The 16,065-nt window shown below is 40.0% G+C and overlaps 1 protein-coding gene across 5 annotated transcripts in view; it reads left to right on the forward strand.

Annotated features, from left to right (window-relative positions):
• Positions 1-3,002, forward strand: part of OLAH (oleoyl-ACP hydrolase) — a 134,333-nt gene extending 131,331 nt beyond the window's left edge. For all 5 annotated transcript variants that reach the window (XM_053713999.1, XM_053714003.1, XM_053714000.1 and 2 more), the window contains one exon: positions 2,402-3,002. In XM_053713999.1, coding sequence (XP_053569974.1) covers positions 2,402-2,544 — 143 coding nt within the window. In that variant the 3' untranslated portion in view covers positions 2,545-3,002. The remainder of the gene's footprint in view (positions 1-2,401) is intronic.
• The last annotated feature ends 13,063 nt before the right edge of the window (positions 3,003-16,065 follow it).

Raw genomic sequence — 16,065 nt, forward strand, 5'->3', positions numbered from 1 at the left:
GCAGGGTACGTCCTCAGGCGTTAAGTGCCTTTTTTTTGAGGACGTACCCTGCACGTCCTCGGTCGTTAAGGGGTTAAATAGGTGTAGATTTAAACTACTTATTATAATGATATACAAAGTTACTGAGCCCTCTACAACCCACCAAACGATATTGATTATAGCGTGCTCTTTCCTTGAATTCTTAGAATCTTAGATTTCTATTTCTCAACCCCCCGGGTATGGGGAAAAGTGATAACATAACCTTAGCTAGAATCAACTTTATTTGCAAACAATTTTACTTATCTATGGAGGTTCCTGTAATCTAATAAAGCTTTTTAACAGGTACATTTAAAGGTAGAGTAACCCAAAAGGTAAGGTAAATGCAGAAAAAGTTTATTCCCCCCTTTTTTTTCTTTCTTTTTTTCTTTTTAAGCAACACACATAATTTACGCCCCTTTGCCTAGTAAGACCTTTGTTATTCTATGAGATTCAGCTCAATAAAATTCAGAATGAACTGAGTTAAATATTCTAGGTCAGGGATTCTCTTTTTTTACCACGTTTAACTTTTCAACCAACAGATCAAACAGAAACATAGCTCTAGAGAATGCAACATAGAATCCTTTTGTTTGTAACACAATAACAGATTAAACACAGTAACAGTTCCTCATAGACAGTAGTAGATGTAGAATTGCAACTTGACCCATTCCCCCCCCCCCCCTATAATGACAATCGTAATAGGGAAAAGAGTAGGACTCTAGTTTTGAAAAATGGGAGAGTCTTTCACCAATTAATGAGAACAGTTCAGACCCTGTAAAACAGAGATGTCTTATTATTTATTGCAATGGAATCCAGCAATAATTCTTAACTGCTATAGTACACAGCATGAAAAAGAAAAAAATTTCTTCAGGGCAAATCATGTGAACTTCCTTAACCCTTCATTCTCATCCACTTTGTCCCTTGTTGTGGTAGCTTCTATATATTTTCTTTATTTATACAATTTATGCCGCTCTTCTGAGAGCATATCATCCCAGGGAGGAGGCGTAGAGGTAAAAAAAGAAGAGGAACATACCTTTTATGCCGTTTTGGTAGATGGCAGTTAAGACCGGCTTCACCAACTCCACTCTTACCACTTACACGGATGAGCTCCTTAGCTTGAACACAAGCTCTGATGGATCCTGTTTTGTTAATAACCACTTGTCATCCAAATACTAACATTCTATTATACACACTCTAACTTGCACAAATGATCCTAATTATTTATAGTATCCACATATTCTGCAACACTATGATACGCGCTTGACAGCAAATACAAAAAATGAGAATAATCAGACTCTTTAGGTATGGGGCAATTAGATGTAGTCTTTATAAACGTGCTTACTCATTTAACAGGCACTCTTGGAGCTTAATCCTAGACCAGAGGGGAAATTAAAGACAACAAGATTATAATAAACTTTATTTTTGATTTATTCATCACCTAAAGAGAGCAGCCTTCAGTTATAGTCAGATGTGTAGCAGCTTTCAATTTTTTCTTCTGTGATTCAGATAGAACATTCAATTTTAAGCAACTTTCCAATTTACTTCTATAATCAAATTTGTGTTTTCTTTGCGTCTTTTGTTGAAAAGCATACCTAGATAAGCTCAGGAGCAGCAATGCCCTGCTGGGGGCTAGTTGCTGATTGGTGACTGTACATATATGCCTCCTGTCGTTGGCTCACACAATGTGTTTGGTTAGCTCCCAACAGTGAATTGCTGCTCCTTCAAAAAAAGAATATCAAGGAAAGGGTTATGAGCCCAAACATTTTCTTTGTGACTGAGACAAAGCATGCCATTTTAAGCAATTTACTTCTATTATCAAATTTTCTTCATTCTCTTGGAATCTTTTGTTGAAAAGCAGGGATGTAAGCTCAAAAGCCTGCACATGTCTGTAGCACTATGCCATCAGTTTTGAAAATAATTTTATCCATTTGGATGACCACTAGATGGCAGCACTGTTTCCTGGCATGTAGTGCTCCAGCCACCTACCTAGGTATCTCTTCAACACAGAATACCATGGGAACAAAGCAATAGAAGTAAATTAGAAAAGGGTTTAAAATGGTATGCTCTGAGTCATGGAAGAAACATTTTGGTTTTCCTGCCCCTTTAATGCAAGGTGATCCCCAGGCAGTATAGTTACTGACGGCCATTTATGCTGTTTGTCATTCATATTGATTAGAGAGAATGGACAGAAGAGTGTCTCATAATGTCTATGTGCAGAACGCTTACATTATGGAACGCAGAGTGTGTGTAAAACATTGTTGTGATGTAAAGCCTGTGATTTATTTTATCAAATTATATGAATTAAGAAAGATGTTTTTGTCTGTGTTTTAAAAAATAGTTTGAAATGTAAACTTAATGGTGTCATTTGTTTCTTTATATTTTATAGCCTGGAGCCATCTTACAAAGGGAGATTTCAGTATTCACAAACTGCCTGGTGGTCATTTTTATCTGAAGGATCCGACGAATGAAAAGCACCTAGTAAACCACATATGTAAATACTTAGAAACTGCTGAAATGAGCTATCTGTGAGCTCAGTTTACGTCTCTGAAGGTGGTTATGAAATACTCGCATACTTCTGCCAATGACAATGTGGAATTTCATAAGCACAGCAGCACATTTCACATTCCAACAGCAGCATTTTTGCAGTGTGCTTTCTTTGAGCATACAGCAGTAGTCCTTATGTGCACTTTAATATCTCTAAAGTTTGAACAGTAATCATAATTGTATCAATTTAATAGACATTACAACTGGACTGACCATACAATCATTTTAAAAGGTATATTTGTAAGTGGCAGCACCTGAATCATTGGATATCATGCTGTAGCTTCCTTCCTGTAGGATTACAAAAAATAGTTTTATGAAATATTTGTTCATCCCAGTGTTTCAAGGTCTCTCCAGATGTTAAGTTACACCTCTTTTACAGCAGACACACGTCTAATGGGGTGAGTGATTTTACAAAAGAATAAAGACACATAGGATTGAGTTAATATTTAATACTAAAAGGTTGAAAGAAGTGAACAGTGCTACTGAGTCTAAGCCGAATGGTCCCTGATGCCCCTGTTTCCACGCCAGCCTTCACGGTTGATTGACACCCCCTGCTAGCGGTCAGAACTGCTTGTGCAATGTTAAATGCAGACAGCGTATAATGTCGGCATTCAGCGATGTCTGTCGGACATAATATGCTACAGCTTAAGAATTAAGTTACTGTGCATTTTAACGAATAATTCCAAGCACAAAGTTGGTTCTTCCCTTATTACAATATTTTTCAGCATGTGACACTTTTTTTAAAGTTCAAATTATACTAAAATGAAAATAGTTCCCTATTATACACACAATCCCCCCCCATAGCAATGTGGCATACATCTCTAGTACCTTGTACTTGTCCCCAGTGTACCTACCAGAAGCAAATGAGGTTAGCCACTTTACAATCTGATAGCATGGCACTGATAAATACGTAGGTTTTAATTAAAGGGACACTGTACCCAAAATTTTTCTTTCATGATTCAGATTGAGCATGAAATTTTAAGCAACTTTCTAATTTACTCCTATTATCAAATTTTCTTCATTCTCTTGGTATCTTTATTTAAAATGCAAGAATGTAAGTTTAGATGCCTGTCCATTTTTGGTGAACAACCTGGGTTGTCCTTGCTGATTGGTGGATAAATTCATCCACCAATAAAAAATTGCTGTCCAGAGTACTGAACTCAAAAAAAGCATAGATGCCTTCTTTTTCAAATAAAGATAGCAAGAGAACAAAGAAAAAATGATAATAGGAGTAAATTAGAAAGTTGCTTAAAATTGCATGCTCTTTCTGAATTCATTTTTGGGTTCAGTGTCCCTTTAAACTAGAGTTTGTCATTTTTATTTAATGGGGAGAGCAGTAATTTAGTCTGTATGAACATTCATGGATGTATTCCAGTCTATGCTCAATGGTTCATGTCAACTACTTCACACGTGTTTTCAAGTTCAGGGACATTACAGTCCACCAGAAGTCTGTTAACTTTTTGCTTTTAAAGGGGTTTGCCCCATGTGAGATCCATTAATGGTCTGCTTTGCGAATCCTCAGTAACAGTATTATAATCAGAAAAGACTTTTAAAGCTTATTTTTGTACTTTTGCATTCTCACAGTTTTACATCTTCTTTGACCATGTTTTGCTATACAGGTCACACACACACACACACACACACACACAATACACTATTAGAAATGATATCTAACTAGAAAATAGTTTTCTGTAAGTCATAATTCACACAGCTTATAACATGGTTGTTAACAGTATGCTGTAGCGTTAGCTTTTTCATTAACATTAGATCTGTATACAGATACTGGTACTAATAATTTTGCTCAGTACACAATTCACTTAGCAAACTTACTAATCAGAGCTAGTATCGACAGCAAATTTTAAGTGACATTCTTATTTATATTAAATTTAAAAAAAAATAATGGAGATCACACCAACCTGACACAGCTAATTCAGACCACGTGATCAGTTTTTCTTGTTGGACATCCCCATTTCAAAAAGGGGGGGGGGTTCCTGCGTCCATCAGGGGAAATTATCACCACAGAAGCCAGTTTGGGGAGCAGTATGGGCCCTCAAAAATCTCAGGAACTTTGGTTGCCTTGGGAGGGGGAGGATAATGTCTTGGCACTCCTTGCGATATTCAGAGCACTTCAGGCTTGGCCTCTACTCAACGTGGTATCGTTCATTCACTTTTTTAGACATTATGATCGTAGCTTACACCAATCAGGTGTTACCCGCTGTTATCTAGTAACGAAACAGATTTAGTCTCCTGAATTGGACAGAAGCCCATAAGGGTTCCAGCTCAGCAATTGGTCGAGAGATCCTCAAGTGGAACAGATGAACACATTAGCAGTCCCTTTATCCTATCAATTGGTTTATATTTTTTCACTTTTACTTCTAGCAAAGGGTAATTGCTTGGATCAAGCAGAACAAGTTTCAGCTCCTGTTTGACCTCTGAAGATGTGGTCTGTAGATCTTGTCCAGCGTTCATATGTTGCATTTTTTTTCCTCAGTTGCCAAATCTACTCTCTCAGGGTCTGTTATTTGATCAAAATCTTTAGTCTCTAAGTTTGACTGCTTGGAGATTGAACACTTAGTTCTTTCTCAGAGCGTTTTTGTTTTTTACTTTGTAAGCCTGCCACTAGCAAGATTTACTACAAAAAGTGTGGAAAGTATCTTGGTGTTGAGATCAGGGTTATGCATGACATTTTATAAGAATACCTTGAATTTTGCAATACCTTTTGGATGGTTTAGCTAAAAGGTTAGTCAGCCTGCAATCTGAAAAAACTTAATTTCACAGCTCTTTTAGTTTCATTGTATTGGGAAATTGCTAGTCTTCCTGATATGCAGGAGCTCATTCAGACTTTAGTTAAAGGGATATGAAACCCAAAATTTCTCTCATGATTCAGATAGAGCAACAACTTTCCAATTTACCTCAATTAGCAAATTTGCATTATTCTTTTGTTTATTTTTGTTGAAGCAGCAATGCATTACAGGAAGCAAGCTGAACCAATGTCAAGAGTTATATGTGCATCCACGAATCAGCAGCTAGTTGCCAGTAGTGCATTTCAGCTCCTGAGCCTATCTAGGTATTCTTTTAAAACAAGATACCAAGAGAACAAGGCAAATTAGATAATAGAAGTAAAATTGTAAAGTTATTTAAAATCCCATGCTCTGAATCATGAGAGAATGTATGGATTTCATTTTTTAAAAAAAAAACACAACCCCTGTCATTAAAACTATTACTCATCCATAGTCTGCATCTGGTTCTCAAAGTTTTGCAATTTTTGCTTTTGAACCTATACACAAACTAGATATTACAGTTATTGTGGAAGATTTTATTAGCTAGTCAACTACTAGCAGTGTATCTGAATTGTCAGTTCTCGTGTGATCCACCATATTTGTTTTTTTCATTAGGACAAGGCTGTCTTACAAACCTTGCCTGGTTTTCTTCCAAAAGGTGGTTTCTCTAGGGAACATTAATCAGGAGAGATTGTGGTGCCTTCCTTATTACCCAATCTGAAATGGAAGAAGAGATATCTGCATAATCTGGATTTGGTTAGGGCACTGCAATTCTATTTGCAGGCTACTAAGGATTTTCATTCAGTCCTCCAATGGTTGGATGTTTGCCTCGGTGGAGGCATTTTTGGTATTAAGGGCCTTCAGCTGCAATTCCTGGTAAATAGGTGCCTACCTTTTCCCACTCATTTCCTTTGTGGACTCTACAGCTTGGGTATTAAAAAGGGACAGTCAACACCAGATGTTTTGTTTTAAAAGATAGATAATCCCTTTTTTACCCATTCCCCAGTTTTGCATAACCAACATAAATATAATACATGTTTTACCTCTGTAATTACCTTGTATCTATGCCTCTGCAAACTGCCCTGTTATTTCAGTTCTTTTGCATTTTAGCTAATCAGTGCCGACTCCTAGGTAACTTCATCTGCGTGAGCTCAATCTTATTTATATGACACACATAAACTAACGCCCTCTAGTGGTGAAAAACTGTCAAAATGCATTCAGATTAGAGGCGGCCTTTAAGGTCTAAGGAATTAGCATATGAGCTTACCTAGGTTTGCTTTCAACTAATACCAAAAGAAAGCAAAATTGGTGATAAAAGTAAAATTGGAAAGTTTAAAATTACATGCCCTATTTGAATCATGAAAGTTTATTTTGGACTTGACTGTCCCTTTAATTCCCACAAGTAAGGACTTTCATGGACTCACCACCTTAAGAAAATTATTTCTTACCTGATAAATTCCTTTCTTTGGTGGCGATAGTCCACAAACCTGCCCATTTTTTCTGTTTTGCACCTCTTTACCCTCCTATCCTTGGCTGTACATACTACTGAGAAGGAAGGGCAAGTAGGGGGAGGGGGGATACTTAAAGCTCTGGTGTTGCATGTCTTTGCCTCCTCCTGGTGACCAGGAGATGAATTCCCACAAGTAAGGACTTTCATGGATTCTAACCCCCAAGAAAGGAATTTAGCAGATAATAAATTGTTTTTAGACTGGTCATGTACAAGCATTATTTTTTTTTAATCAAAAATACATTTGCAGGTCCTACATTTGCTGTTGAACTCAAAGTAGCAGTCCCGTTATCAATAGCAGTTTTTAAACTTAGGCCTGAAGAACTGCTCCCATGCAATAGCAACAGCTCTTAATTTATGCGATCCACTATACTACAGCAGCTACTTTCCCCATCACCATTACAGTTTAGGGAAATAGATAAACTAAGCCCTCTAAGAAAAGTTGTCACTTTGTACAAAAGCTTTGAGTCAGCCTACAACTCAATTCATAGTTTACACCAGCTTCTGAGTACAAACACAAGTAGTCCTCCACATTGATCACCTCCACTATAATTAACCTAATCCATCTCCACAGCAATCAAGTGGAATGTCTGACCCAGCCTCCCCACTGATAACCCAGATACAAAACACCAAAGTAGGAAGATTATAATGGGAAATGTTTACTTTAAAGTTAAAAAGAAGAATCCCTCAACCCCTCCAACAGAACTTGGTTACTAGACACAACAACAAAAAACTATAAAGGGGAATTTTGAGAAGAGGGTTTTTCCCAATTACTGACATTTGGCAAAGATGGCATCCAGAGGACAGATATTATACTTCTCTCTGTAAAGCCAATTCTTCCTCTAATAGATATGTTCCTGGTCGCGGACTCCTCGATTATGCAGATCACCTCAGAAACAATACACAATATAATGGTCTCTGACCATGCCCCAGTAGAAATAACTATTGGACACGCTTCCAGACACCCCACTAGAAACTCCCTACGCTTCCCCTCATATCTTCTCACCTCTGAACCCTTTCAAAAATAACATCCATGCTTGGAACATCTATCACACAGATAACTCAATGCATTTATCTAGTCCACAACTATTTTGGGAATCTGGTAAGGTGATCCTTACTGGTCATCTAATACCTAGCGGACCTTAAACCGGAAAGCCCAATAGACATAATGCCCTACAAACCTCACTGCGTAAATCCTATCTTGATAACAGTTGTTCCCTCTCGTAGTACCTATGACACTTATATCATGGCTAAAGCTGAACTAGATGCTTTTGTTAGACAAAAGACTGCCGTTGGCTTGTTAAAATCAGCGAGCAATTTTTACTACTTCGGTAACAAATTGGGTAGGCTCTTGGCCGCCTTGGTAAAAACAGTCTACCAAAAACGACAGTTTGCTAAACATTGTGCTAACTCTGAAGGGGATTTATAGGTCTTTCCTCCATATCTAAGCGCTGCTATTATGCCCACCTATATTCTAAGCAACAACCAAGCCTACAGGACTCACATCACTATTTCTGGCACTCCACATTACCACAACACAAATAGACACCCTTAATGCCCTAGTGTCTACTGAGGAGATCCAGTTCACCATCAATTCCCTGTCCGGATGGACTCCCCACAGAATTCTATAGACTCATACTTTGGAAAGGATAGGGGCATTCTTGAGATAAAACACCCTTTTCCTCGAAGGCGAGACCCCTCAAACTCTTGTGTCAGCTCATAGCACTTTAATTCCTAAACCAGGGAAAGACCATACCCCCCTTCCAGAATCATACTGCCCCATATCCCTTTTAAATACAGGCTACAAGATTGGCTCCTTTTCTTATAGATCTACTTTGAAGTGGACGGCCTTTTTCCTGAGGAGAGCAGCCTATCCACGTTTGTGTGTCTCACAACACGTTTATTGGACTTTAAGTTTACATACTTATTTTGTCAATATTCAGTAATTTTTGTAACTTATAGTACATTACTTACATTCTATCGATATATTGCAATATTGTATTATATTTATACTGAATTTTGAGTATCGATCCACACTAAGTATCCGAGTCTCTATTTGTGCAGAATTGCACAATTTTAAAGTGATAGTGCCCCTATTTACACCGTTTTGTGTAAACTTTTTCCCCCCCCAACTACAAGATACTTATGAAAATCCTAGCCAATAGATTTTAAAAAAAATCCTCCCTTCCCTACTGCATCCTGACCAGACCGGGTTTGTATCTGGAAGATCTTCGGTAGTCAATCGGCATAAAGTCCTTTAAGCTATTAACTATTACTGGTTGAAGACTAAGGATTTACAACATATATGAGGGATCAGGAAGACTTCCTACTATCTACGGTTATGCTTAATGGTCTCTCTCCGACCTTTGCGCTCCACAGGGGCACCCATCAGGGATGTCCCCTATCCCCCTGATTATTACATTTGGATTTAGAGCGGCTTGCCCTTAAATTGAAACAGCTTTATCCAGGAATGCGCATTAATGACTAAACTTTACATATGGCTTTGTATGCCGATATGCTCCTTTTTATCACTAACCCCTCAATATATATCCCAAAGATCATAGATGTACTAACTACATTTGGGGATTTCTCAGGGTACAAAATAAATATGAATAAGTCAGATATTAGGTTAACAGATCATAAATATGACAAATCCCCTTCCCTTTCTCCAACATAGGTGTGTCCGGTCCACGGCGTCATCCTTACTTGTGGGATATTCTCTTCCCCAACAGGAAATGGCAAAGAGCCCAGCAAAGCTGGTCATATGATCCCTCCTAGGCTCCGCCTACCCCAGTCATTCTCTTTGCCGTTGCACAGGCAACATCTCCATGGAGATGGCTAAGAGTTTTTTGGTGTTTAAATGTAGTTTTTATTCTTCAATCAAGTGTTTGTTATTTTAAAATAGTGCTGGTATGTACTATTTACTCTGAAACAGAAAAGAGAAGAAGATTTGTTTGTGAGAGGAAGATGATTTTAGCAAACGTTACTAAAATCGATTGCTGTTTCCACACAGGACTGTTGAGATGAAGTAACTTCAGTTGGGGGAAGCAGTTGGCAGACTTTTCTGCCTGAGGTATGATGGCCACATTTCTAACACGACTTTGTAATGCTGGAAGGCTGTCATTTTCCCTATGGGGACCGGTAAGCCATTTTCTTAGATTAAGTATAAGAATAAGGGCTTTATAAGGGCTTAAAAAACTGGTAGACATTTTTCTGGGCTAAAACGATTACTTGCTAAGCTTATTTGACAGATTATAGCGCTGTATAGTTATTTTAATCTTGGGGATTGTTGTTAAAAAACGGCAGGCACTGTATGGACACCTTTTTCAGATGGGGGCCTTCTCTAGTCATAGGCAGAGCCTCATTTTCGCGCCACTAATGCGCAGTTGTTTTTGGAAGGCAAAGCATGCAGATGCATGTGTGAGGAGCTAAGATCCACTGAAAAAGCTTATAGAAGGCGTCATTTGGTATCGTATTCCCCTCTGGGCTTGGTTGGGTCTCAGCAAAGCAGATTCCTGGGACTGTATAGGGGTTAAATGTAAAAACGGCTCCGGTTCCGTTATTTTAAGGGTTAAAGCTTTCAAATTTGGTGTGCAATACTTTTAAGGCTTTAAGACACTGTGGTGAAATTTTGAACAATTGCTTTATACTTTTTCGCATATTCAGTAATAAAGTGTGTTCTGTTTAAAATTTAAAGTGACAGTAACGGTTTTATTTTAAAACGTTTTTTGTGCTTTGTTGACAAGTTTAAGCCTGTTTAACATGTCTGAACCATCAGATAATCGATGTTCTATATGTATGAAAGCCAATGTGTCTCCCCATTTAAATATATGTGATAATTGTGACATGGTGTCCAAACAAAGTAGGGACAATGATGCCACAGATAATAGTGCCCAAGATGATTCTTCAGATGAGGGGAGTAAGCATGGTACTGCATCACCCCCTTCTGTGTCTACACCAGTTTTGCCCACACAAGAGGCCCCTAGTACATCTAGTGCGCCAATACTTATTACTATGCAACAATTAACGGCTGTTATGGATAATTCTATTGCAAATATTTTATCTAAAATGCCTACTTATCAAAGAAAGCGCGATTGCTCTGTTTTAAACACTGAAGAGCAAGAGGACGCTGATGATAACGCTTCTGACATACCCTCACACCAATCTGAAGGGGCCAGGAGGGAGGTTTTGTCTGAGGGAGAAATTTCAGATTCAGGAAAAATTTCTCAACAAGCTGAACCTGATGTTGTAACATTTAAATTAGAACATCTCCGCGCACTGCTTAAGGAGGTATTATCTACTCTGGATGATTGTGACAATTTGGTCATTCCAGAGAAATTATGTAAGATGGACAAGTTCCTTGAGGTTCCGGTGCCCCCCGATGTTTTTCCTATACCCAAGCGGGTGGCGGACATAGTAAACAAGGAATGGGAAAGGCCCGGCATACCTTTTGTGCCTCCCCCTATATTTAAGAAATTATTTCCTATAGTCGACCCCAGAAAGGACTTATGGCAGACAGTCCCTAAGGTCGAGGGGGCGGTCTCTACTCTAAACAAACGCACTACTATTCCCATAGAAGATAGTTGTGCTTTTAAAGATCCTATGGATAAAAAAATTAGAGGGTTTGCTTAAAAAAATGTTTGCTCAGCAATGTTACCTTCTTCAACCAATTTCATGCATTGTTCCTGTCACTACGGCAGCGTGTTTCTGGTTCGAAGAACTAGAAAAGTCGCTCGATAAAGAATCTTCGTATGAGGAGGTTATGGACAGAGTTCATGCACTTAAAATTGGCTAACTCTTTTATTCTAGATGCCGCTTTGCAATTAGCGAGATTGGCGGCGAAAAATTCAGGGTTTGCTATCGTGGCGCGCAGAGCGCTCTGGCTGAAGTCTTGGTCAGCGGATGTGTCTTCCAAGACAAAATTGCTTAACATCCCTTTCAAGGGCAAAACACTGTTTGGTCCTGATTTGAAAGAGATTATTTCAGACATCACCGGAGGAAAGGGCCACGCCCTTCCTCAGGATAGGTCTTTTAAGGCTAGGAATAAGCCTAATTTTCGTCCCTTTCGCAGAAACGGACCAGCCTCTACTTCTACATCCTCTAAGCAAGAGGGTAATACTTCTCAACCCAAACCAGCCTGGAGACCGATGCAAGGCTGGAACAAGGGTAAGCAGGCCAAGAAGCCTGCCACTGCTACCAAAGCAGCATGAAGGGATGGCCCCCCCGATCCGGGACCGGATCTGGTGGGGGGCAGACTCTCTCTTTGCTCAGGCCTGGGCAAGAGATGTTCAGGATCCTTGGGCACTAGAAATAGTTTCTCAAGGTTATCTCCTGGAATTCAAGGAACTACCCCCACGGGGAAGGTTCCACAGGTCTCAATTATCTTCAAACCAAATAAAAAGACAGGCATTCTTACATTGTGTAGAAGACCTGTTAAGGATGGGAGTAATTCATCCAGTTCCAATAAGAGAACAAGGGATGGGGTTTTACTCCAACCTGTTCATAGTTCCCAAAAAAGAGGGAACGTTCAGACCAATTCTAGATCTCAAGATCCTAAACAAATTTCTCAGGGTTCCATCGTTCAAAATGGAAACCATTCGAACGATCCTTCCTACCATCCAGGAAGGTCAATTTATGACCACGGTGGATTTAAAGGATGCGTACCTCCATATTCCTATCCACAAGGAACATTATCAGTTCCTAAGGTTCGCTTTTCTGGACAAGCATTACCAGTTTGTGGCACTTCCATTTGGATTAGCCACTGCTCCGAGAATTTTCACAAAGGTACTAGGGTCCCTTCTAGCGGTCCTAAGACCAAGGGGCATTGCAGTAGTACCGTACTTGGACGACATCCTGATTCAAGCGTCGTCTCTGTCAAAAGCAAAGGCTCATACGGACATCGTCCTAGCCTTTCTCAGATCTCACGGATGGAAAGTAAACATAGAAAAAAGTTCTCTTTCCCCGTCAACAAGAGTTCCCTTCTTGGGAACAATAATAGACTCCTTAGAAATGAGAATTTTTCTGACAGAGGTCAGAAAATCAAAACTTCTAAGCTCTTGTCAAGTTCTTCATTCTGTTCTTCGTCCTTCCATAGCGCAGTGCATGGAAGTAATAGGATTGATGGTTGCTGCAATGGACATAGTTCCTTTTGCACTAATTCATCTAAGACCATTACAACTGTGCCTGCTCAGACAGTGGAATGGGGATTATACAGACTTGTCTCCGACGATTCAAGTAGATCAAAGGACCAGAGATTCACTCCGTTGGTGGTTAATCCTGGACAACCTGTCACAGGGAATGAGCTTCCGCAGACCAGAGTGGGTCATTGTCACGACCGACGCCAGTCTGGTGGGCTGGGGCGCGGTCTGGGAACCCCTGAAAGCTCAGGGTCTATGGTCTCGGGAAGAATCTCTTCTCCCGATAAACATTCTGGAACTGAGAGCGATATTCAATGCTCTCAAAGCTTGGCCTCATCTAGCAAAGGCCAAATTCATAAGGTTTCAATCAGACAACATGACGACAGTTGCATATATCAACCATCAGGGGGGAACAAGGAGTTCCCTGGCGATGGAGGAAGTGACCAAGATAATTCAATGGGCGGAGGATCACTCCTGCCACTTGTCTGCAATCCACATCCCAGGAGTGGAAAATTGGGAAGCGGATTTTCTGAGTCGTCAGACATTCCATCCGGGGGAGTGGGAACTCCACCCGGAAATCTTTGCCCAAATAACTCAATTATGGGGCATTCCAGACATGGATCTGATGGCGTCTCGTCAGAACTTCAAGGTTCCTTGTTACAGGTCCAGATCCAGGGATCCCAAGGCGACTCTAGTGGATGCACTAGTAGCACCTTGGACCTTCAACCTAGCTTATGTTTTCCCACCGTTTCCTCTCATTCCCAGGCTGGTAGCCAGGATCAACCAGGAGAGGGCTTCGGTGATCTTGATAGCTCCTGCGTGGCCACGCAGGACTTGGTATGCAGACCTGGTGAATATGTCATCGGCTCCACCATGGAAGCTACCTTTGAGACAGGACCTTCTTGTTCAAGGTCCATTCGAACATCCGAATCTGGTTTCTCTCCAACTGACTGCTTGGAGATTGAACGCTTGATTTTATCAAAGCGTGGGTTTCAGATTCTGTAATTGATACTCTGATTCAGGCTAGAAAGCCTGTGACTAGAAAAATTTACCATAAGATATGGAAAAAAAAATATATCTGTTGGTGTGAATCTAAAGGATTCCCGTGGAACAAGATAAAAATTCCTAGGATTTTATCCTTTCTACAAGAGGGTTTGGAGAAGGGATTATCTGCAAGTTCTCTGAAGGGACAGATTTCTGCGTTATCTGTTTTACTTCACAAAAGGCTGGCAGCTGTGCCAGACGTTCAAGCGTTTGTTCAGGCTCTGGTTAAAATCAAGCCTGTTTACAGACCTTTGACTCCTCCCTGGAGTCTTAATCTAGTTCTTTCAGTTCTTCAAGGGGTTCCGTTTGAACCCTTACATTCCGTAGATATTAAGTTATTATCTTGGAAAGTTTTGTTTTTGGTTGCAATTTCTTCTGCTAGAAGAGTTTCTGAGTTATCTGCGCTGCAGTGTTCTCCGCCCTATCTGGTGTTCCATGCAGATAAGGTGGTTTTACGTACTAAGCCTGGTTTTCTTCCGAAAGTTGTTTCCAACAAGAATATTAACCAGGAGATAGTTGTACCTTCTTTGTGCCCGAATCCAGTTTCAAAGAAGGAACGTTTGTTACACAATTTGGACGTAGTCCGTGCTCTAAAATTCTATTTAGAGGCCACTAAAGATTTCAGACAAACTTTTTCTTTGTTTATTGTCTATTCTGGTAAAAGGAGAGGTCAAAAAGCAACTTCTACCTCTCTTTCCTTTTGGCTTAAAAGCATTATCCGTTTGGCTTATGAGACTGCCGGACGGCAGCCTCCTGAAAGAATCACAGCTCACTCCACTAGGGCTGTGGCTTCCACATGGGCCTTCAAGAACGAGGCTTCTGTTGACCAGATTTGTAAGGCAGCGACTTGGTCTTCACTGCACACTTTTGCCAAATTTTACAAATTTGATACTTTTGCTTCTTCAGAGGCTATTTTTGGGAGAAAGGTTTTGCAAGCCGTGGTGCCTTCCATTTAGGTGACCTGATTTGCTCCCTCCCTTCATCCGTGTCCTAAAGCTTTGGTATTGGTTCCCACAAGTAAGGATGACGCCGTGGACCGGACACACCTATGTTGGAGAAAACAGAATTTATGCTTACCTGATAAATTACTTTCTCCAACGGTGTGTCCGGTCCACGGCCCGCCCTGGTTTTTTTTAAATCAGGTCTGATGAATTATTTTCTCTAACTACAGTCACCACGGTATCATATGGTTTCTCCTATGCATATTTCCTCCTGTACGTCGGTCGAATGACTGGGGTAGGCGGAGCCTAGGAGGGATCATATGACCAGCTTTGCTGGGCTCTTTGCCATTTCCTGTTGGGGAAGAGAATATCCCACAAGTAAGGATGACGCCGTGGACCGGACACACCGTTGGAGAATAATTTATCAGGTAAGCATAAATTCTGTTTTTTTGTGCAGCCAAGTAGTCTGACCTATTTGGGTATTGAGCTGCATCGCAAACCCCATAAAAATTATGAACTTAAAAGAGACCCTAAACACCTGTCTTCTAATAATCCCTAAAACCTAAAAATTTTTTAGTAATAATAAAATCACTGCTGTCTATTTTATATGTTCCTCTCACCCCAAACTGTTGAAGGAGATTGTTTTGAAGTACAGCATTGATCCAGTCCTCGACTTCCTATGTAAGCTGCCATATTGTAGCGTACGTTACAGGGGCACGGTAGTCACATGACAACCACACACATCTGTTTGCAGAGTGTAAGCTGCAGTGACTAAAGATACAGATTTATTAGTATAAAATATATTTCCCATTTATGTATAAACACATATTATGTAGCAGAACTTAAATAAAATGCTTATTAAGCACTCCTTTATGTTTCTAACACCTCCCACAATGTTATACTTGAAACTGCCCACAAGTTTTAGGTTATAAGAAAAGCCGTTTGATAATGGTGCCAGCAGCCCAGCACTGCAATGTAAATAAATCATTTGTACCTCCCATGAGGGGGAGAAGGAGGCTGTGATGCTGCATATTCTCTCCGTGCAGAAGATTACTGCTTTTCAAGACTTCTCCTCCTGGCTGTATATGTAAATCACT

Source organism: Bombina bombina, chromosome 5 (genome assembly GCF_027579735.1).
Source record: "Bombina bombina isolate aBomBom1 chromosome 5, aBomBom1.pri, whole genome shotgun sequence".
In the NCBI taxonomy this organism is placed as follows: domain Eukaryota; kingdom Metazoa; phylum Chordata; class Amphibia; order Anura; family Bombinatoridae; genus Bombina; species Bombina bombina.